This window comes from Mus musculus, chromosome 13, assembly GCF_000001635.26.
Source record: "Mus musculus strain C57BL/6J chromosome 13, GRCm38.p6 C57BL/6J".
Classification (NCBI taxonomy): domain Eukaryota; kingdom Metazoa; phylum Chordata; class Mammalia; order Rodentia; family Muridae; genus Mus; species Mus musculus.
Genome location: NC_000079.6, coordinates 110,179,828 through 110,204,021, shown reverse-complemented (window position 1 = coordinate 110,204,021; position 24,194 = coordinate 110,179,828). Strand labels below are relative to the sequence as shown.

The following is a 24,194-nucleotide window of genomic DNA, read 5'->3' as shown; positions in this document are numbered from 1 at the left end:
CCTACTTTGACAAACTTTAATCCTTAAACATGCAGTTTGGACAGTAATGATCAACTTTCATTTCATCTTTACCTCATATTCCTTTCTCCCGTCATTATGCTACCTGCCTCGTGAAAACTAGATTTGTCTTTATTGTTTGCATTGTTATGAGCAACTCAGAATTATTTCAGTATTATTGTACACGCCACCATTTTTGGTTGAATCTGCACAAGAGCACATCCCATCGGGACAACAAATGCATTTCCCATGGCTGTAGCAACAGATTACTGTGACTTTAATAACTTGAAGAGTGTGGGAATAAGGGATTAGTACCATGGGCATCCAATGACTCGCACGGGGCTGTGGGGCTGTGATTCTTCTCAGAGTCTTTGGGAGGAAGCTCTTGCCTTTCACCCTCTCACCTCTAGCCCCCACTTGTATCCTCTGGGTTCCAGCTCGGTCTGTCTTCAAAGCCAGCGATATGATGCCTTCTTTCTTCCTTGAAATCTTGTCTCCTTCATATAAGCACTTAGCAATTAGATAGAACCCACCGGAAAGGCCAGAGTGATTGCATCTGAAAGTTCTTAACTTAATTATGCCTGCAAATGCCCTCTGGCAAAAAAAAGGCAACATATTCATGATTTCATGTTTCTGAGGAGTAGAAAGTAAACAGCTTGGGATAAAATATCTCTGAGGAACCACTTTACAACATCAGCTATGACACTCATTTATCCAATTAATTAATAGATCTCTTAGGCATTTGTTGTGTATCTACCATGAATTTTTGTTTGTTTTTGTTTTTGAGTTCAAGAAACAGGGATGCTATAGTAAATACACTCACTAAATGCCCTCTTCTCAGGGAGTCTTGTTCTATTCTGTGGAAAAAAATTTCAGTTATGGGCAGAATATCATGACAGTAATACACTACACTACACACACACACACACACACACAGTACAACAGCCATGGGCTTTGGTGATCTTCAGAAGCTGTCTTCAGAGGAATGTGGAAACGTGATTTTGTAAGGATGATCTGTGAAAATACTTATGGCTAAAATGTGAATTGAAGAGAAATTGGTTTGTAGTTAAAGTCACGTATGAAAGAATATTTCAGTCCAGGTTGGAATAATTATAGTCTGAGTTAACACATAGCATTGGAAGCATTAAGAAGCAGTCAGTCACAGTAGGACAAAGACATTGAAAATCACCATTGGACTGGTGAGGTAGCTTGCCATGTAAAAGCACTTGTTGCCAACCCAATGACCTGAGATCATTGCCCAGACTCTGCATGATAAAAGGACAGCACCAAGTCCCACAGGTTATCCTCTGACCCCTTCACAAACACACATGCTATGGCAAACACACATGCATACATGCAAACAAATAAATAATGATGTAATTTTACAATAAATATGAGGAATGGTATCGAAGCTGAAAAGAGCTGGAAAAAGGACAAAAAGGGACATAAAAGAACATGACCTAAGAGTTGGAAGTCTGGCAGGGATGGGGAGCAACCTGGATATAGTAGACCACCTGTGTCAACAAATTGCAAGAATATAAATGGTCTGACTACAGGAGCAAGTTTAATTTTAAAATTTCAAATGACACGCATATAACTAAAGTGGTCTGAAGGGTAAGACTCAGAGGTGGTTGTCAAAGGGACTGTGCAAGTCAAGGAAATGGGGGCGGGTAGGATGTTATGTGAGGCTCCTATGAAAACATGACACTGACTATTTAGAAATTTCAAAAAAAAGTATTATTGAGAAATACAAGGGTCAAGACGACTGAGGTTTCAAAGAGTATTGGAACATTCCTTGAGTGTTACGTTTTTATAATATGACTTTTAAATTTAGTGCATATATTATTGTGATTTGTATTAGCATCCCTTAAGGCTCAAAGGAACAAACAAAGCTTGAGGGACAGAAAGTGGGATCTTAACCTCGGAAAGAGAAGCTCAAAGTAGCCAGGGTACAGATGGAGCATCTCCATATTTTGTTAGAAGATCATGAATTTGTCACGTGCTATTACCTTCTCCAATGGCACTCACTAACACTACCCCCATCAAAGGTTGTCACAGAGTAAGAGGATGTTAGATAAAACCACACCACAGAATGACAGAGGATGTACCCACCTGACTCCAAGGAACCACTGAGTCCACAGAAGAGGCCTTGGACCTCCCTGGTTCTTTCTTTGCAAGGTGGGAGAGGAGACCAGAGCACTCCAGGCACACTAGAGACCACACAGAAGTTCCTGGTACTGCTGACACCAGACTTCCAGTTTCCTAATGTTCCATTTTTACCACTTGACATCATAGTATCTGAACTGCCAAGAAGATCATCACTTCTCCATGAAGCCAACTTGGAAAAGTGGTTGTAAGATGGAAAGCTGTGGGAAGAAATGTGAGAGAGAATGTGATAGTGGAACCTGAGGCATCATGTCAACAGTGGGAGAAGGGAGTAAGCTGAGGAGAGGGGCATGCTGGATGTGGTTGGTTAGAATCTCTGTTTCTCTTCACCAACATAATAACACGTTTTCCTTTAAGAAAAAAAATATCTAATCTGGATACAGTTTTAAAGTAGGTCTATACTTTTCTTTTTTTGAGAAGTAAAAGTCTCTACAGGTAAATGGGGAGTAGGTAGCCCAAGGACTGAGGAGCTGAGATCAATGAAGGGGTCACACCTCTCGTTGGCATCGGGCAGGTGCAGTGCACTGTTAAAGCCGTGACAGCATCTGGGAGAAGTCCTATTGGTGTTGAAAATAAGTTCATTGAGTTGATGTTGAAAGCGCTCCATCTAATATTGATGTTCCTGTAAGAAAAGACACCGAAGATGGGGTAATTTACTTTTTAATCCTTCATTTTACTCTCCGTTGATGTGCCTTAAGCAAAGGGACTATTAGTCTAACAACCAGCTGGACTGTTCTTATGCAGGTTCATCTTTAATACCCCATGGCTTCTTTGAGATATCTATACTGAAGGTTGTAGATGGCCCAGGCTCCTGAAGGTATAGCCAAACAATGCTTTTTGAAATTCTCTCTATTAGATCTTTTTTATTGGCATAAAGCTGAGTGGATAACCATTTCCACCTTGAAAGCCTTTCCCTGATGAAGGAATTACTGTGATGTGTGCTAAGCAGGAAGGCCGTGGTTATTCCAAAACACCAGCCTTAGTGATACTGATTAGTGCTATGAGATAAATGTGTGTGTGTGTGTGTGTGTGTGTGTGTGTGTGTGTGTGTGTGTGTGCATGCATGTGTGTGTACCATGATCTGATCTCTCCAAAATGAAGAGTTGTGATTGTTCCAAGCCAATAGATTTGTCCAAACATCCCTTCCTGGGCAGCACAAACAGGCCACTTATGCTGGCTAAACTCAGTTGGCTGGGAAACATTTCTTGCACTCTCTATACTTATGTTGTAACTTCAGCTCAATAAAAGTCTTTTTGGAATGGTCTTTTCTTGCTTACATTCAGTAGTACAAGTTGAGATGGAAACATGAAGACAATAGACCAAAGGACAGGCAGGAACAACAACAGGGGAACCTTGACAAGTGACTGTCGGCTGAAAAGTGGGGGCCATTATGGAGGTTTGATCATTAAAAGAGGCAGAGTACTTGGAGGCAGCTTGTCATCTTAAGAAGTCAATTAAGAAATGCACACAAATCTAATAGCTCCTATCTTACAATTTCCAATGCTACAATCTGGAAGAGTCCAGTTTGTATCCTGGTTACCACCTCCATCCCTAACTTCTGAGCACAGTTCATCAACAACTTCTTTATGACAGATAAAGATCCAGATGTGCACTGTTGGCCTGTCACTAAACTTGCCTCCCCTCCCTCTGGCAATGTCATGCCTGAGTGATTTTGTTCTGTGTAGGAGCCAAGTTCCTGAGCTGTCCACTGGTGTGTGTGTGTGGGGGGGGGTCCCCTGACATATTCCTCCTTCCTGACTGTAGTCTGGAAAGAGGCAGGAGCTACAAGACATCTGGCAATGGCCACCAAGCTGGAGAAGGGATCAGGCATCCCTTCCTGGTTGCATGTCTTCAGTTGCATGCCTGCATCTGAAGACTTTCCAATGCTATCTGGGCAGGAAAAGGAAGAGAAGATGGATGAAGGAGAGCAGAGAGCTGCCAAAGCCCGCAAGGAGCCTAAGAAGAAAGCCTGCAGGGCCTGATCACCAGACAAGTGCAGGAGAGCAAGTCTTCAAGGCCAAGGTCTCAGACCTCAGACTGAGCTCTGACCTGTTAACACTGGTCTCCACCAAGATCCAAGGATACTGATACTCAAAAGACCTTCACGGGGAATACTCAAGGCCAAGAGCTTTACAGCATTAGTAAAGCTAAGGACCACGATGCCAAGGCCTGCAAGGCAACTGTGACATTAGGCAGTGCTACTTGCCTGTGTCTACTTGCTTTACTGATGCCCCACCCCCAAATCCTACATCTCCTTTACACACACAGCACACGCACACAATCAAGTTTAATTCAGGGGCCAGCTGCCCTAATCAGACAATAGCAGTGAAAAAGAGAAGACACCTGTTAATATGTTGGACCTGGAAAGATATTTATAAGTAGCAGTCACCTCTTTGCCCATCTAATTATCTGGCAAAGGACAAATACTGCTACCATAGTCAATTGGAGGAAGGTAGAAATTTTAATGTATGCAAGATCTTTCCAACAACCACACCAGTTTTGGTGGAAGTCCAATAATCCTCAAAATAGAGTTGGGAAAAAAATCTTTCAGTTTTAAGTCTCAAAATAATTTCTAGCTCAGTGGCCAAGAACCCAAAGACTTTTTATGTTGCTAACAACTTGAACCGCCCAGCTTCCCCAGTGACCGATACTGACATTGTGACTGCTTTGGTTGACTTCAGCAGTTAGTTGGGAAGAGAAGCATCCTGTCAGCCTCCAGGAGTTAAAGCCCTTCTGGAAATGATTGTGGTTCATTTGCCCACCCACTAGACACGAAAATAGCCTGCTGTCTTCTTAGAATATGCATTCGCTCTCCAAACCATATTTTATGCCAAGTTTCAAAAGAGAAGGAGCCACACCGGGATTGATTTCATACCAAGTTCCATTTTGTATTCCTAGTAGCAGTGCATGGTAGACAGGTGGATGGAGACTGCACCTCAGTTGGCTTCTTCTTTGTCACAGTTTCTTTTCTGATATGATTTAGCTAGACTTGAGCTAAATGTAAGCTAACTAAAAACTGAACAGTGGGTAACCAAAGGTAATTGTCACTGAATAACCCTCCTTCCCCTCAGCAAATGGTCTAGGGATAATCTGCTTTATGGGATAGTTAAAATTTTTTTCCAGTGTTTAGGAAATATTAATTATATGAATGTTAGAAAATATCCCCTAAGGATTTTTGGCTTATATAAATGGGGTATAAATGGAGATAATAATCCAAAAATAAGTACCCAACTCAAAGAGAAAGAAGAAAACAAAGAAATTCCATGTTCTATAATTAACTTATTGTGTAACAGTGCTCTTGATCCTGTCCGGAAGATTTACTCAGGAAACACAAAAATAGAGAATGGAGCCATTTAAGTGTGTTTGCATAATTTCTAATCACATATGGGTTGTTCAAGGCTAGAGAGGAAATCAATGTGGCACAAAGGAAAGACAGAGAGGAGGATATATATCTCACACTCCCTTGTAGGCCTGGTTTAAGGGTTTTTTTTTTTGTTTGTTTTGTTTTTGTTTTTTTTTTTATCAGATTTTAGATTCCGAGAGGAGGTATGGCGGGAGGTGGGGTGGAGGAGGGGAGGAACTCGGCTCTAAAAGAAGCTATGTTGGGGTGAACATACAGTGGAGTTAGTTTTTATTTTGTTCAAGAGCAAGCAGAAGGTTCTTCTCCCAAATAGGGAAATACCTGAAAACCAGAGCTTATTGGGGAGCCACCAATACAGGGTGCTGCTTGCTGACTAGTAAATAGTAAAAAATCCACAGGATCTTTGCACAGATGTGATAGTGTTCGGAAGATTCCTGGACTCAAATGCACTTTAGATTAGAAATCACAGACTAAACTGTAGCTACAGCAATAAATAGTACTTCTTCAAGGTCGAAATATAAATTTGCCTGTTGCAAGATTCCCATTTTATAGATCCATCTGCTGTAGATAACATGAAAATGTCTCTACAAGAGTTGAATATTTAAAATTAAAATTGCATGTAACATAAAAGTGAGAGTCAAATAAAGTTCTATATGAAATATAATTATAACTCTGAATGCAGACCTTTGCCTATTTATTGCAATGCATCTTAAAGCATAGGCAATAGACTATTCAACAAATCCTTAAACATTTAGATAATATATTCATGAAGAATCAATGTGTTATTATGTGAACAATCTAAACCATGAATGCATCTTTACCAAAATAAAATAATTTACAAATAGTAAATTGACCTTGTTTGTAAATCACCAAGAAGTTGAAGTCAAGGAGTTTCATTTAGATGATAAGCAACAGGTTTAGCTACCTTGAGCTTTGTAATGCAAATATCACACAACAGTAGAACTGACTGAATTTAATATGATGGCATGTGTACAATAGAGCAGTCAACAAATTGTAAGCATTATTATGTTACACAGCACAAATTAGTTTAGGCACCCACCTGCAAGGAACATGAAATGTAATGGAGGAGACTTATGTCATCTCTTGTTCTGCTGGGGTTTGTTCCATACCTACTACTTCTTTATGAAGTGACATTGAGGTGACAATGGCATTGAATTCCAACATAAGCAATAAACCCAAAAGAAAGTCACCTTATCAATATCATACTTAGGAAAAAAAAAACACAAATAGTAAATTGTTTGATGGGATTACCTCTGAGACAACTTTTCTGAAACTACTATTCCATTCCTTTTTCTTTTCAACTGTACTAAAGGAAAACCCTTAGGAATTTAGAAGTGGATTTTAAAGGCTTATATTTACCAAAAGATTCTATGGCTGGTCTACCATAATATGCCTAGGCATTCTTTCCTTAGCCTACATCATCCTCTAAGGGTGGACCTACCAATAACAGAGAGAAATTGCCTTTTACCGGCTTTCAGTTGAATACTTACACTTCCTCTTCCATCACATTTGACATCACATTTGTCATTCTTTATATATTACCAACTTTACTTCAAATGTCCCTTGGCACCTCTTCCATTACACTTTAGTTAACTTAGCTCTTCCCTCTAGCATATTGTTGCTGCTTCTTTTAAAAACTTACTTTTTAGCCGGGCGGTGGTGGCGCATGCCTTTAATCCCAGCACTCGGGAGGCAGAGGCAGGCGGATTTCTGAGAGCCAGCCTGGTCTACAGAGTGAGTTCCAGGACAGCCAGGGCTAAACAGAGAAACCCTGTCTCGGAAAAACAAAACAAAACAAAACAAAACAAAAGAAAAAACAAAAAACAACAACAACACAAAAACACTTACTTTTTAGCTTTTAGTTTCCTCCTATAAAATGTATTCTTAAAGACTCTATGTTTGTTGTATTGTGTAAGAAATTAATCCAAATTTCAGTGGCTTTAAATACTAAACCCTATCATATTGACAATTTGGAGGTGGGAAATCCAAGATAGACATGCAGGTACATGTTCTTTCTGGGATATCTCAAGGAGAATGCCATCTTCAGACACCAACCTGCTTTCCTGGGCTCTTGGACTCTTCAAGTCTGATCCTCCCTCCATTTGTATGATTGTCATATTTCTGGCTTTCATGGCTGTCTCCCTTCCTCTGAAGGACATTTGTGGTATCTCGATGAGCTTAGACTCCTCAATGACCCAGGATGATGCCCCTGTCTAGATACTCCTAATAGAATCACACTTGTCAACTCCCTCTGCTCAGGTAGTCCATTCATTGTTCTGTGGATTCCAGTTCTGCACTGGGCAGAAACCCTTGTCCTTGTCATCACAGGGCCGGAGTGGTCTCTTTTTCTTATATCCAAATCTAGTCTAGCCTAGTCTGGCTTTTTGTTCTTTGTGGGGCACTCATGACTTCCAAGGGACCAGGAATAGCTTCAAATTTTTCTGACCTCAATTAATGATCAAATATGTATGTGTGTGATTTTATATATATATCCAAATCAACTTACACAGAGAGAAAAAAATCCTTACAAAATAATAGCTGTGTATAATAAACTGAGATATTTTCTGTCCAATCCTGTTACTTTAAAAAAATGCTGCTGATGATGTATTTCACTCAATTCCTGACAGCTTACATGGTTATCTACCACAGTTCAAGTGATACGACCATACAGTCAAATTGTGCACTATTCAGGCAAACTAGCTGTAGATCCCAAAGAGACCACATTTTCTCATCATGTGTACGTTAGGTTATTCTTTGGTCCTGCAAAGGGGGCTTCACCTATCTTCATCTAGTAGCTCAGGGGACCATACTGACATAGAGATTTGTAACTTCCCAGCCTAGAATGATGTTGCTGGAGCGCTTACTACATAGTCCCTCCTCTTCATCTCTCTGCTTTCTGTGCAAGCCTCTCTGTTTCCCCTTCCTCCCTCTCTTCCTTCCTCCCATTTCTTGCCCCCCTCCTTCTTTCTTTGCTTCTTGCCATCTCTCCTTCCTGCTTATAATTTTCCTCTCACTCCTTTCTCTCAATCTCTTTCTTCTGTCTGCTTTCTCTGTCTCCCTTCTCTCGGAGCCCTGTCACTCTCTCATCACAGCACACACACCATCTCCACATCTTTCTCCTTTTCATCTCCTTCCTTTCCATGGTTTCTTCCCTCTCATTTTCCTTTGTTCTCTTTCTGAAGAGACGGTCATGGTAGAACCTAATCGCTTTTGTTAAAAACAAAGAAGACGATTTATAGGAACACGCAGAAAGTTAACCCCCATAAGGAATCCTATGGAGAAGACTATTAATATTTGCATATTCTTTTCCAATATCCAGTTTCATATACTTTGACAATACTAAGTGGTTGTACCATAGACTTTCTACATTGCTTTGATCCTGAAGGTCAAGAAGAATTACAGACCTGGAATTGTTGTCAGAAAACAAAAATTCAGGATAACCTTCCTGGTGTTTTGATAAGCGTTCATGACGTATAGAGTAACTGAACGTGAGATTCTACGAGGAGGATGAATGTAAAGAATTTGTAGTAAAGAAAGAAAGGGATGACTTAGAAATATGTGGCCTTCAAATTGAGTAGCCTGATGTACACCCAAGTTATTCGTTTGTAGCCAGACATTTGTATTTGCATCGGTCATTGTGACGTAACATCCTCTTGAAGCAGCTTCTCAACACTAAGTGGTAATTTAGAGAAATTGATTAGTTCTTTCAAGCCACTGGCTCTAAGGTGAGGTCCATAAAGGACCTGCTTGTCCATCTGCATCTACTCCACCACTGGAGTTTGACTGCGCTTATCCTGCGCTGCTACCTGGGCAGGTGCCAGGCTGTAGAGAAGTGCTGAGACACAGCTCCAGGGTGGGAAAGCAGTGTGGAAATGCTGCCTGGGAAGGGCTGGGGTGGGGTGAGGGGGAGCTCAGGCTTGTCCTAGCAAGTGATTGCTGTCCTTAGCTTGATGGAGGCAGGCTTGGTGGCAGTTGTGTCTGGAAGTGCAGAGAGCCCTTCTACAAGAGGATAAAGATGCAGCTCTGTAGACAAAGGCCTTCCCCAGGTTCATCATAGTGGATCTTGATGAAAAGAGCTCATGGTTCTGAATAGTTTATTGTTATGGTGGAAAATGGATTCATAAAACCATACCTAACTTCTTAAACTGGGCCTAAGATTAAAAATCTTGTTGCAGGGAGCGATGTCTGGGAAGGGAAGGAAGCTTATTGGCTAAGCCCTCTAGGCCTGCAGGTTCCTCATTAGCACGGAGAACTCTGCTTTGCACCTATGTAACCATAGGACACATTTCTTATATGTGAGCAACATGACACGTGCTCCAAGTCTGACAGGAAGCTAGGAGTCCCGTGTGCCTCAGGTGTGTGCCCACCGAGTCTCCAGGTCTCAACCAGCTTTACCTTACCAAACGTCCTGGCATGGTTTTATGTCCCACACCTGCTGTAGTTTCTTGAAGGAATCTAGCAATCATAGGTATTCAAGACTATGGCAACCTGCTCAGTTAGTCATCAGTGGGGATTGTAGGGATTGCTACTTTTAAGATGTTCCTGTGCTTAGTAAAGCCTGCTGATCATTGCACCGAAACTATAAGACCTTTAAAAATGAATCCTCCAAAAGAGCTCTACAGGGACCCAATAGTATCAATGTCAATTGTCCCCGGAGATCAATTCCTTTCAAAAGCCTCAACCAAAAGAATTCTCCAGATGTGACAGATAGAGAGCTTGAAATATACACTACTCAACCATGTCTTTTCCTAATCAAGGAAACTGACAAGATGAAGTGACCACATCTAACATCTAGTTTTTGGACGATTTGAGGCTGGGGAAAAGAGTTCCTGGTACCCAGACCACAGCCTTCCCTGCCCTTCCTTCCTGACTTTGCTCTACTTTATCTGAACTGCCTATTTCAGTCCGCTGCTTCCTCATGCTCAATGATGTTTTAATCCTTGCTACTTTACTTTCAGTAGACACATCTTGACATCAATTTCTTTATGAAAGCACATTTTGGTATTTAAACGGGAATGAGCTGGGCTATGTGATAACTGTGCAGACTATAGAGTGATGGGACCTCCTTGGCTAACTGCACATGCCTAGGAGTCTGTATGTAATGTGTGACCTATAATGCTTAAGTGAGCCTGCTGGGATATTCTGATAAGGAAAAGTAACAAGGCCTCCAAATTGAAGTATCGTGGAAGCAAATGAATCCTGTAGCCATCTCTAGCTCTTGAGTAGGGAAGAATTCTCCTTATTTAGGGAGAAGGTTAAAGAGATGAATACAGTTTTACATACAGAGCTCTGAAAGATGCTGAGAATTTTGTAGCAAAAGATACAGAGAAAATATAAAACACTATCTCCTGGGTATGTTTGCCAGTGACCTTCTTTTCTCATTTAATATTCAAAATTAATTTTTTTTTAAGTCTGGACAAAGTGAAGAGCCATTAGAACAGTCTTGTCTTTCCCTGAATATTTTGGTTGTCATATTTCCAGAGATCAAAGGGGGAGACAGCGTGTCTGGTGTTGTGACCTATGTTGACTCTCTGATTGGACATCTGTCCCAGTTTGAATGAGGAGAATCCACTCTAATACTTCACCACACTGTTACGCTACCTACAAATTTGTGCAATAACCCCTAGAAACTGGAGTTGCCAAGTCAGAGAGCCCCCTGATTGGAAACTAACTGTGGATTTCTTCTTACTGCACTCCCTGTAAAAGCAAGCAAGTCACCTATCACTGTCATCTACAGAAAGGCATTGCTTTTCCATGATTAAACACTTCTTTCTAGACCTTGCCTAATTTTTTATCCATCTGGTTATTTAGGATTCCATATTATGTGTTACATGAAATTGAATTTCAAGGCACTTCTCCGGGGAATTTTGGCTCTCACGGTCCTCTGAGCAGAAATATGCAATAGCTTACCTATATATTTCATAGGATTGTTGTTTACCATTCTTACTCTATAAGCAGGTAGAGCAAACTTCATTCGTAACAAAAATTAGCTTCTCATAACTGAATTTCATTTTAAGAATTATAGGGCACGTCTGGTGTAGTCAGAACTAGATTCTTTTGGTTTCTGGGCTAGAATTTTACAGTGTTCGTGCTAGCTGGAACCTCCAGACATCTAAAAAGAATTATCTTTTTTTCCGTAAACTACTAAAAATGTTGGTGACAAATTTTATACCATGAAATCTGGATACTTTAATCAGGATAGGAGGTAAGATCTAATTGGCTTTAATATCCTTGGTTTAAAAAAAAAAACAAAACAAAACAAAGCATGTTTTAATGGACATCTACAGTTGTCAGTAAAGCTAATAGAAGTCCTCTTTTAAAGGAAAATTAAGACTCTTATAGCTGGACTTGAGCAATAGAGCTTGGCAACGTCTACTCTTGCATTAGGATGCATAACTTAATTTATCCCAAAGCACTATTACCCCCAATGTTCCCTGTATGTTCCCCTCTCTGTCCCTTCTTCTCTTTGGAAAGGAGCCCCGTGATTCCTAAATTAATTAACTTGTATCTGGTTTGGGAGAAATTAAATTTTACATGTCTCTGTGCTGATGCCTGAGAGGCTATTTTCCTGCCCTGTGGCTGGGTTTGGCCCCATTGCTCAGCCTAGCTCTTCTTGCTATCACAGTGCCCTTGGTACCTGTGTGGGGTGGTGCAGTTAATAATGGGAGGTGGGGGATGCTAGAAAGCAATATTCAGTCTGTCTCTCAAATATGAGAAAGGCTGCCTATTTAAACTCTTATGGAATCTCTAGGGCAATTTAGATAACTTTTAGAAATCTAAATAAAAATTGTCAGGTGCCAGTAATATTGGATGATGTAGAGAAACACATAAATAAGAGACCAAGTCTAAAAGCCTCTTGCGTTTGGGGGTAGCTCATGTAGGTCATATTCGAAAACAAACATTAATTTTACACTAACTGAGGGTAGGGATCAGTCAGATTCAGCTCCATGCTTTGGAGGGATGGTCTTAAGCTGGCCTCCAGCATCCAGTCCAAAGTGACGCCTTTTATTTAACTTTCCTTTTAAACAAGTTATTGGTTCACTAAATGCTATACTTTTTAAAGGTTCAGATCTTCAGTCAATGATCTCTGTAATCAGTCACCACTGGGGGCGGGGGGGGGGGGGGAGGTTTCCATCTCTTTATAAAGGCTATCCTGAAGAAGGTTCCAGAAACCTTCCCTGTCACCCTTCTCTGTCTTTTCCCATTACAACCTTTCCTTTTATTTGTTTGTATATCTTTCCACAAGTGGGTCTTCTGCAGGAAAGAGCTTTTAGAACATATTAACTATCAGCAAATAGGACAACCATAGCACCCTTTTCATTTTATTTGAGAAAAGGAGTGCTATTTAGGAAAGTATAGCCATTTATAAAACATCTTTATTTGCTTATCTGTCATCTTTCAAGGAGTGATTGTTAATGACTGATAGCCATGTCTTGCAAAAATTATTCCCAAATTAGAGTCCACATTAATATTTTTATTATTCTATGAAGTGTCTAAGAATATTAAAAATTCAAACCACTTATGAGAAAAAAGATACTGAAAATTAAACATCTGGGAGGCTGCTTGTGTATATCATTAATTGTGAGGCCTGGGCTAACTAATCGAGTTACTTGTGACAACATATTTGGTTGTCAAAACTTTCAATTTCTTTTTTTTTAAAGATTTATTTATTTATTTATTTATTTTATGTATGAATGCTCTGCTCTATTGATATGTACACCTGTGCCAAAAGAAGACATCAGATCCCATTATTGATGGTTGTGAGCCACCATGTGGTTGCTGGGAATTGAACTCAGGACCTCTGGAGGAGCAGCCAGTGCTCTTAACTTCCGAGCCATTTCTCCAACCCATAACTTTCTATTTCGAAAGTTTCATTTGATAGTTGAAGAGACTAAAATGTGGAGAAGTTGGCTGATTTGCTCAAAGTCACCAGCTCAGACCCCGGAGATGAACTATTAACACAAATCGTTCAGTCCTGTAGCCCCTTTCATTACCCAGCACTGGTAAAATTGTCAGACCCAGAGTGGCCAAGGTTACTTAGAGAAAATGCAGATTCCCAGATTCAGTGACCAAGCCTATTCAGGAAGAACTTCTGAGACTGCCCCACCATGCTGTCAAATGCAATTTGTAAATAAACTGGTGAGAAGGGTTGGTCTCCTCCTCTTTCCCTGCAAAGCAGAAGTAGGAGGACAACAAAATTTAGTGCTTGATTGCTAAATTTTTCTCCTGGTCACTCTTCAGCAGCTTGCAACATCTTTGGGTGCCAAAATCCATCCTTCATCTTTCTTTGAAGGATGATGAATTTAACCAAATCCAGCTTTTATACTATTGCCCATCTGCCTGCCTCTCAAACTGTGAGATGACTCAGCAGGTTGAGCTTGTAACCTGTGGCTTGGCGCAGAGGGAAGAACACAGGGGTCCCAGTCTAGCCTTAGTAGCACAGAGGGGTCCTTCTGCTGGGATAACCAGCCAGTGTGGTACCCAGCTGGAGATACCTGGGTATTTCCTGCAGAGGTGTCAGCTACTCTGCTCTGACTCTTTAGGCAAGCTATGCAGGCAGCAGGGTCTGTTTGAAGAGTAAGAAAACACATTGTCTGCCACCCAAGCTCTAAAAAGATACTTTGCATGAAAATGGTGATTGGAGTGATAGAAAACTAACACCCTTCCTGGTTTCCCAATCCACCAATCCTGTTGACAGTAAAACTGAAATGTGAGAAAATGTTTTTCTGGGCTGCTAGATGTTTCCGGAAATGGTTTATCCTGATTTATTCTATTTGCAATGCTGTAATTTTATGAGGTAACTTTTCTCTATGAAAGCCTTTTAATATACTTAAACTTTTGCTTATACATATGCCTTTTATTCCCCATAAATAATAATTTTATATATCTTAGATAACCTTTCTTCTTAATTTGAAGTGCCAAGGTGGTCTGGTGCATGCATTTAATCTTAAGAGTAGGGAGGCAGAGACAGGTGAATCTCTGAGTTCAAGGCCATTCTGGTCTTCAGTGTGAGTTTAAGGAGCAACCTAGCCTAACTCTAAATGTTTTCCATAGAACAGATCCAAGGGAGCATGTCCCAGGCTGCCTGAGACATGCTCAGTCTGCATGCTGCTCTTTCATATGTTATTATGACTCAACAACTTAGACGAGAGTCCTGAAGGATTTACGATTGCCTTTGGTGTTTATATCTTTTAATTTGGCTATCATAAAACTTCAATATAATTTTTGAATAATATAAGTTGAAAGGGTCTTTTAAAAGAAATAAGGTGTTGAAGCCACTCATTAAAGATAATTAGACATCATGTTTTTGCATACGTGTGTATATTCATATCTGGACATGCACATATGTGCATGGGTGTACACGTGTGATTGGTGCCATCATCAAACGCTCAGCACTTTATGTACCAAGGCAGGCCTCTCACTTGCACACATAGCTCATCAACTTTGCAAATCAGGGTGGCTAACTTGATCCATGTTTCCCATGTCTTTGCTTCCAGAGTGTTGGGATCACAGGCAGGACACTAAGACTGTGGGACTTTCAAGTAGATGCTAAGAATCTAAACCATGTTCTCACATTACCCACTGAGTCATTTTTCTAGACCTATATCATTGTTAGTACTTACACTGGCTAGTGTTTTGTCAACTTGACCCAATATGGAGTATTTGGGAAGAGAGACTCTCAATTGAGAAAATGGACCTATAAGGTCTGCCTATAAGCAAGTCTGTAGTGTCTTTTTAATAATTCATGATTGGGCACAGGGGATGGTGCCCCAACTGGTCTGGTAGTCCTGGAAGGCATAAGGTAGCAGGCTGAGCAAATCAAAGGGAGCAAGCCAGTAAGCAGCATTCTTTGTAGACTCTGCTTCCATTCCTGCCTTGAGTTCCTGCCCTGACTTCCGTCAGCAAGAAACAATTACCTCAGAGTTGGAAGCTGAAATAAACCCTTTCCTTTCTAAGTTGTTTGGGGTCATGGTGTTCTATCACAGCCATAGAAACATTAAATAAGACAGCAGTAATATTGTTTCTGAGTCCTGCCAAGAATTTCTCACCAGCTGGTTCTCAGATTGCTCTTTTGCTTGGCTTTTTAGTGTAACTCCCAGATGATCCTGTTAACCTCATGTTGCTCACATCTGCCTCACAGCCAACTGCCTGCTGTGTGCTCCATCTTCCCATGGGCCGTACATCATGAGATGCTGTAGTGGCTTCTATTTCTCCAGCATTTGATTTCACCTCGCTCATTTCCCATTGTCTCTCTTTGTATTTTAGAGACTGCCTCCATCCGACGAAGCTTATTTTTAAGTCTTTCTTGTCAGCCAAAGTGGTTTGACATATGGAAATTCTACTGGAGTCTTGAACTCATTTAACCTATCAGGTTCTTCATTTCATTAAAGATCATAGTCATCGCTGAAATAAAATTGAGCAGAAGTCTTTAGAGAAATGAGTGAACGGTACCAGCCAATCATCATGGTAGGAGTTGAACTGTGCATTTCATCTTTGAACACTGTTCTCTCTTCATGGCAGGGCAGATGGGAAGGGAAGAGAGGGCATGTAGATGCTGGTTGTTCCTGAAGGAAAAATCCCTTTCTTTTCTCTCCTCCTCTAGGGGATGGATGAGTAAGGAGTAATGTTCTTTTGATGTATCCAGTTTCATATTTCCTGTTGAGCTCTGGCCACCTGGCTTAGCTTTTTTGCTCTTATTAATGTGACTGCTAATAATTTTGCTTTATTATCTTTTACTTTACAGAGAATTGTTCTTATTCGATGCTTATGGTTCTACTCAGAATAAGGTGTTGTTATTCTTTTTTTTTTTTTGACACCCAGAAGTTTGTTTCAAAGGGTTAAAAGGACATTTATAAAACCACCTTGCATGTGTATCCTAAAAGTATGGGAGGACTCCAGTTGTTCTGACTACCAAACCTTGCTTTTTCCAGCTGTGGTTGCTGCTGGGCCTGGGGCATTTCCATGTATTGAGCACTTGATACACACAGAAGCCTTTATGTTAATAAATGCTTTTCAATCATCCCAACAACCCGAAGAAGGTAAACAGTATCGTGAATTCAGCCAGAAAATGAAGCCTCATAAGGATTTAACTACCTGAGATTGTAGCTGGTTTCAGGTCATGAATTGAATGATTTTTTTTTTTTTCTTCTTTTCTAGATTATGAAGTCTGCTCTAAAAAGTGGGTTTGGGTTTATATTGCCCATTCTCAGAACCCTGTGAACGTTCAACTGCCAGGCAAAATCTCTGCACGATTCCAACACTGAGTTCCTTTAGACTAAAATGTAGGGGGAAACATGAGAGGGAAATACATAAATGACAAACATCTGTCAATGTGCTCACTCCCTGGTCCATTCTCATTGTGTGTCACATGGCACAAAGTGGGTTTCTGTCTTGTCTTACATTTAAAACGAGGTCAGGCAGAGTGGAAAACACATTTAAGGTAATGATACATGTAGACATGCACTATTACATGTATGTCCTGTAGGCTCTATAGCATCACAGGTGACTCTCAGGTCATGTGGACTGAGTGATATGATGTGCCAGTATAGGTGCATTGACTGTAATGAGGTACTGTTGCAGGTTAAGGGGGCTCATTATAGCAGTGGATGCTGGGCATGTGTGGGAAAGGAGGTATACTGAGTCTCTATACCTTTTGCTCAATGTTGCTGAGAGCCTCAAACTTCTATTAGAGTGAAAAAATGATGTCCATCTAAAAACAAAACCTCAGGATTATTGAATCTATTTGAAATCACCCGGTTTTATACCCAGTTTGGCATTCATATTCATGTTCTGATCGTCTAGTCACAAAACAAACAAGACAGAATAAGAATAAGAATAAGAATAAGAATAAGAATAAGAATAAGAATAAGAATAAGAATAAGAATAAGAATAAGAATAAGAATGAGAATAAGAATAAGAAGGCTTTGTGAAGCCAGTCATACTTTCTGTTCCTCCTTTCCCTGTGAAGGCCTGAAGGAGCATTGGCAGATGAGAATAGCCCACCAGCCTAAGCAAACGTGGAGTTTCATCTCTCTCCTGGCTTCTTTGGGGCACCTACATTGCCCTTCTACACAATGCTGGTTTTCAGTGTAATAGCTTCCGGGAGCCACACAGGTCACTCCCTGAACAGTGCCAAGGAACCTCCTTTTTCTCCATTATAACACCTTATATTTCTCAACATTTATCCATGGAACAAGCTTTCTGAAGGTAGGCTAATGGCAATGTGTCTCAGTACAGCTCCTTGCTGTGATGTTTATTGATTCAGGGGAATCTTTAAGGACATATCCATAATGGTAACCTATGGGGATTTCTTTTTTCTGCCTCCCACTCCTCAAATCGGCTATCCTCCAGGTAACAACTATTCCTATTCAATGCAGATCAACAGCCCCATTGCTTGAGTAGGTACCATCTATCAACCAGACTCTTGGCTTTTGTGAATGAAAGTCTCCATCCTTTGTGAGGAGTTGCTTTGCATCTTAGCAGCCAAGTTTAAGGTAAAGGCATCACAGAAAAGCCCATTACTCTGTAAGCGTCGAGCATTTGATCTGGTGCTAGCCTTTTGTGCTGTGTTCTATGAAGGAAGAGAATATGCTGCCTGCATTTATGTATTTATGCCTCAGGATTTAAAAAAAAAATCGAACATAATCAAAATCCCACTGGGAAGAAGTATGTCAAAAAGATTAATTAAGAAGAAAGTTAAACTGGAGGCTCCCTGCCTTTGTGGTTAATGATCACAGAAAACCAAGATGGAAAACAAAATCCTGAGATGGAATGAGGGAAAAAAATGCCTTTATATTGTTTGGGTTGTGAATTTTATTAAAATCAGAGTGAGTTTGTACCAGTATTTAAGTTATGTTTACTAAAAAAAAAAAAAAAAAAATATCTCCGCGTTCCATAAGCAGAAACATGGACTAAGGAGCTATGTCAGGGTATTATTGACAGCAAAGTCAAAGACCCCCCTGTAAAAGAGCTATATATGGCTGTTCCTCTCTGCCAGGAAAGATGAATTGCCATGGCAACACTACCATGAAATAATAGGTCAAGTTTTATCCTTCTGCCCCAGGCTGAATTTATTAGGCTTTACTTTGAAGTAGATGCCATTGTAAAATGAAAGTTTTGGTATTTCAGAACTAAACATTATAGCAAGCTAAATCTCATCAATAAGATCCCCCATAGTAGGTTAAGAGAACACTTAGATTGATTAAATACATGTTTAGAAGCTAGTTTATTACTGCTCCCTTCCACAATGTGGGTTCCTCTTACAGATGTGCATGTAATAAAGTGTGTGTAAATGGAGTCACACTGATTGCTTGCACAAGGTCAGCAAGGGGAAGTGGTTTGTAAATTTTCTTTTAACGGATGACTAACTGTGGTAAAGGAAGAGTTCATATTTCACTCCCCAAGTAAGTGTGCAGCAAGAAAGCATAAAATATTTAAGACTCCTATTATTGTTTGCTATTTTCATAAGACTAAATCGAATGCTGCTTCATGTCTATTTGCAGGAATGAAAAAATAGCTACAATTTGGGACAGTCGCATATCATAAAGTGAGATGTGTAATCATTATTTTGCTATTTGAGGGAGATGTGTTCCTCAATGTCCACAGCTATGACATTAACTGTTTATTCTTAAACAGTATCTCAATCATTTAGGAATAAACTGCTAACATGAAGGAACATATAATTTTTGTCACTTCAAATAGCATTATTCCATTTTCTAATAGGACATAATTACTAGAATAGGTAGGTAGGTAGGTAAATAGTCCAGTTTTTTAAGAGTGGTATTTATCAAATCATCTCTTTAAATGACTAACTTTACCTAAGTAGAACCCGATACTGTATTTTAGCATCATATCTTTGCTGATGTCGCTGGGAGACTATGTTTAGACTTCTGTGTAAGGCTACCTTTAATTGTCTTTAATACTTTTCTGCAGTAACTTAAAGATTGTATAGATAACTGTGAAATTTATATTGTCTTCACACTGCTCATAAAGATGGGAGATCGGAATCAGTGGCTGCATTCATTTCCCATGAAGCCTATTGACCAGTCACAAATGGGTTGGGCCTTGCTCTCTGCAGCAGGAGAGATGGTCTTCCCTGCCTGTCCTGTGGTCTCTAGAGAGTGCCTGCGATTCTTGGCATATGTCTCTTCCATATGCACTGTTCCAATCCCATTCTTCCCCTTTACAGCTTTCTTGACTCTCATTCTGTTTTAATACCTTTTAATTGTGCTAATTATGTATGTGTGCACATGTGAGTGTATGTGTGTGAGTATATGAGTGAGTGTGTGAGTGTGAGTCTCTATGTGTGTATGTGGTAGGAGTGGTATGTGTATGCAAATGCAATTTCCTGTAAAGGCCAGAGCTATCATATCTCCTGGAACTGGAGTTCTAGGCAGTTTTTAGCTGTGCAACATGGTATGAGGAGCTTAACAGGTCCTCTGCAAGGGCAGTATATCTACTTAAGGGAATCAACCATCTCTCCAACCCCCCGTGTCTTCTCATTTTATGAAGGTGTTAGTCACGAGAGTAAAAGCTACCTAATCTTGTATGACATCACATATGTTTAACTGCAGTTGCAAAGACCATTTTCTCAAATAAAGTCACATTCACGGAGCCTGGAAAGAAATCTTCAAGGTAGCCCATCCATAACAGTCGGTAAATCAAATGTCTTAGTAAAATGTCTCCATCACAATCTTAAATCACTATGATGCCTGGATCTTTGCAAATATTTTCACAATTTCGATCTTTTAAAGTTCTGGAACAGTGGTGTTCTGCCTAATAAAGTTCTTCTAATGGGTAAAAGTTTGCAGGGTTCCTATGTGTGCTTCTTACTACACTTGCTTACTTTGGTACAATTTATTGTTCTCTCCGAATGCTTTAGTGATAAATATTTTCAATTGGATTGTTTTTCTGGATTCTGTCATAATGATATTGGAGATCTGACCCCTTGCTGTGACTTAAGTTCTATCTGAAAGCTTCTTTCTTCTTCTTTTTTTCTTTTCTTGAAAGCTGTTTCTCTGTCTGTCCCTTTCCCCAATTTTGATATGTAATGGTGACTCAACCCTGTGCTTTGAACACCTTCCTGTGCCATTTCAATTACAGTATAATGGAATCATGAGTTTTGCTCTCTCTCTCTCAATAATTTAAAAAAAATACCACAGTGTGAAATTGATGCATTTTAAGGTACTACAATAAATGGCTTTACCATCACAATAAAATTAACATCCTGTGAAAAGGAGACAAGATCACAAGAAAAGACAGAGAGTTAAACCCACGGGTTTTCAACATATCTATCAGCTGGCTGTTTTGGGAAAGTGGTTGTCAGGGGTCTGGATCACCTTTCTCCACATCTCCAGTATTTCGAAGTTTTCCTCTATGACAAATAAGACCTGTGTGTTGTGCAGAGAAGAGAGCAGGCCTGACATTCTCAGTCTATAGCAGTGGCATTCAATCTATGCCAAGAAAGAAAAGAAAACTGTCCAAAGGTACTGGACAGTGGGTGTGGGTAAGGGTAAGTTGCATCCACACACAATATGTCCCGGACAATATGGGATCAGTAAGAAGGTAGAAAAGGATTTAAATAATCTGACTAGTAACGAGGTTCTGCTCCCCAGGGGGACACATCATTCTGCCATATCCTTCATTATCCCTTGCTGTTTAAAGCCTGCTCGCTGGGAATTTGTCTCTGGAATTGTATATGTGTTCTCTTCTTTGTTTCATAGCTACAAATATTGTTAACTAAATTAAGTTCATTATTTTCTGAGAACACACAAAAAGACTCAATATTAGCTTTTTTTCTGTTCAATCAGTTTCTATATTTGTTCCAATTATATATAGTTAATATCCCCAGCATCTACATTTTCATAATAGTTATAAAACATTAAGCAAAACACAATAAAATATTTGCATAATTGCCAAAAAAAACCCCTTTTATATTAGAAAGTAATTGGGGAGGTTTTATTCCTATCATTATGGTTAGAATGTGACTTCTCACTAATTAGTCACTTACAGTTTGAATATACATTTCCCTAATGATTTTAATACTACTTTTCCTATTAAAAATGTTAATCTTTCTTTTCTCTGGCACAGTACACACATATTTCCCATTATGCTTTGCTTTTCTGTTGTCTTCGGCCACTGGAAGCATGTCTCCGAAAGCTTCATTACAACGTTTCCTTAATTGCTGAACATTTGAACATTCGCATTTGTTTCATCCCATCTCTGGATCCTTATTTTCTCTAATAAGATCTTTCATGGGGCCAGTCTTCTCCTTCTCCAGAGAAGCGTGTGTTCTTGCCGGCTTTGTGTAGTCACACGCTGGCTAAGTGAGTTATGGCTGCCCTGATGCTCACTCTCTGAGCCCAGCCTCCTTGGATCACTCTTCCCTAAACCCGTAGTGGCAGAAGAACATAGAATGTGGTCTCCAAAGAGAGTGGTAAAGAGAAAAGCCAAAGTGTGTGTGCCTCTAGTCCTAAAAGAATGGATGAGGAGGCACAGGGTGAACCGCAGAACCAGTTCTTTGCATTTATAATAGTTATCAGAGTTCTTTAAATGATTTGTGGGTCTTGGAGTTCTGATTTCACTTCCACATGTCATGACTTTTGCAGACAAGACTACCTACGTTTGTTTTTGTCTCTTATCTACAATCTTAAGTTAGCTCTGACATCTCAGGAACAATACCTTTTTAGCTCTTGTTTTTATCCTGTACTGTATGAGAATCTCTGGAACCCCAACACCTGGCTTAGCTTTGGAAGTGTTCAACTTACACAGGGTAGATACTTGTCCACGATCCCAGCCACATTAAAGAGGAACAGGAACTCAAGCACACATTAGCTCCCCCAACTCACACACTAAAGAAGACACGCTATTATCATCTCACAGCTGATTAAGCTGGCATTGAACTGTAACCCCTTAAAAGCATAACATGTTCTTTTTGTCCCTACAACAGCTAGTTATTCATGGACAGACAATAAAGGCATAGCAATGGAGCCAAGGTATCCCTCTAGCTTTAAAGTACGTCACAAGCTACCAATTTCAGGTTATATAATCTTTTCTTTAACTTTATGCTAGTTAGTATTTATTCATAAAAGAAAGAAGGGAGGAAGGGAGGAAGGGAGGAAGGAAGGAAGGAAGGAAAGAAGGAAGGAAGAAAGGATGGAAGGAAGGAAGGGGAGGGAAGGAATTTTTCAGAGTACTGCAGAGATGACATGTGAGCATCAGTAGGGAGAAGAAGAAACAGAGCTAGGAAGGAAAGACATCTGTACCCTGTACATCACACACACCTTTTTGATACTGTTGTGACTGCTCTGGAGATTATCAATGTCTTCCTTGAAGTGTTCTGCCTCATTTATGAGATGGTATCACTGTTTTGTTTTGTAGGACACAGCAGGCCAGGAAAGATACAGGACCATCACCACAGCCTACTATCGAGGGGCCATGGGCTTCATTTTAATGTATGACATCACAAATGAAGAATCCTTCAACGCTGTACAAGATTGGTAAGTTAGGGCAAATACTGCCATGATAAATGGTGATGGGTTTCCTTTCGACAACCTATTCTTCGCACAGCAGTGGTCATGGAACAATGTGCGATATATGTTTATCATGAGCTACAATCCCACTTGTGCCCTGAGCCAAGGAAAAGTTGGTTATGCTCAGAGCCTTTGCCAGGAGGTTGGCAGGGAGTCACACTGATAACCTGTTCATGTCAGTGTTCTGCATCTCTTGAGTCTTCCTTTAATAAAGTTGAGTGTGCTGCTATCGACTTTTTTGAAAATGTAAATAATGATTTGGAAGCTTATTGATCTAACGTAGGGATCTGGAAAATAAGACTGGTGAACCAAGCTTGGCTTACATATTCACTAAATAAACTTTATTGGATCACAGCTAGAGTTATCTTTTTGTTTTATTATCTGTGATGCTGCTTTCACATCCACAAATACAGAGGTAAACAGGTACAGCAGGCACCATGTGGCCCACAGAACCTAAACCACTGCTCTCTGGAAATTTGGACGAAACCTTTGTTTGTTCCTTCTCTGGCAGCTCTATTAAGTAGGTTATTCAAACTAGAACACTGGAAAGGACTTGGTGTAAAAGCAGGGTTACAGGCAGAACCTGTATGACTCACAGCTATATGAAACCCTGCAAAAATACTTGTATCCATAATGAGGGTGATTTGCAGTAGGGGGCTTTCTGCTGTGAGTCCCTTTACCTAGTTTCCCAGATTAGTAGGAATCTAGAGGATGGTCATGAATTCTAACACAGGGCTGAAAAGAAGTGGGGGGGGGGGGGCATTGTAAAAAGTTCCAGAATAAACCTCCTACTGGTAGTGACCAGGGATGCTTGAGTAGTTAACACATTTAAATAGTAAACAGCCATAGCTTCTCCTATAAGAAGTATCAGACTGGCACTAAACTGCAAAACCAAACAAGATATATGTTTATTTTCTATGATAGTATTATCTACTGATTCTATAAGCATATCACGGTCTGAGTTTGGAAACTTGAATTTGTTCTAGGTTGTTTCTTGAAAATGCTTACTGTTCTTCTGGGAAGACATCTACATCTGTCACATACAGCTGCGCACACACACATGCACATGTACAATACACATATACACACATGTATATACACATATACATACACATATA

The 24,194-nt window shown here is 40.0% G+C and overlaps 1 protein-coding gene and 1 long non-coding RNA gene across 5 annotated transcripts in view; one reads left to right on the top strand and one right to left on the bottom strand.

Annotated features, from left to right (window-relative positions):
• Positions 1-24,194, top strand: part of Rab3c (RAB3C, member RAS oncogene family) — a 226,810-nt gene that overhangs the window by 76,975 nt on the left and 125,641 nt on the right. For all 4 annotated transcript variants that reach the window (NM_001360099.1, XM_006517741.4, NM_023852.5 and 1 more), the window contains exon 3: positions 22,925-23,043. In NM_001360099.1, the coding sequence (NP_001347028.1) occupies positions 22,925-23,043 (119 nt within the window). The remainder of the gene's footprint in view (positions 1-22,924; positions 23,044-24,194) is intronic.
• Positions 1,902-22,930, bottom strand: Gm41057. The gene is made up of 3 exons (XR_873948.2): positions 22,828-22,930; positions 2,658-2,785; positions 1,902-2,363 (listed from the first exon to the last, which is right to left on the bottom strand). It is a non-coding gene; the product is annotated as a predicted gene, 41057 (long non-coding RNA).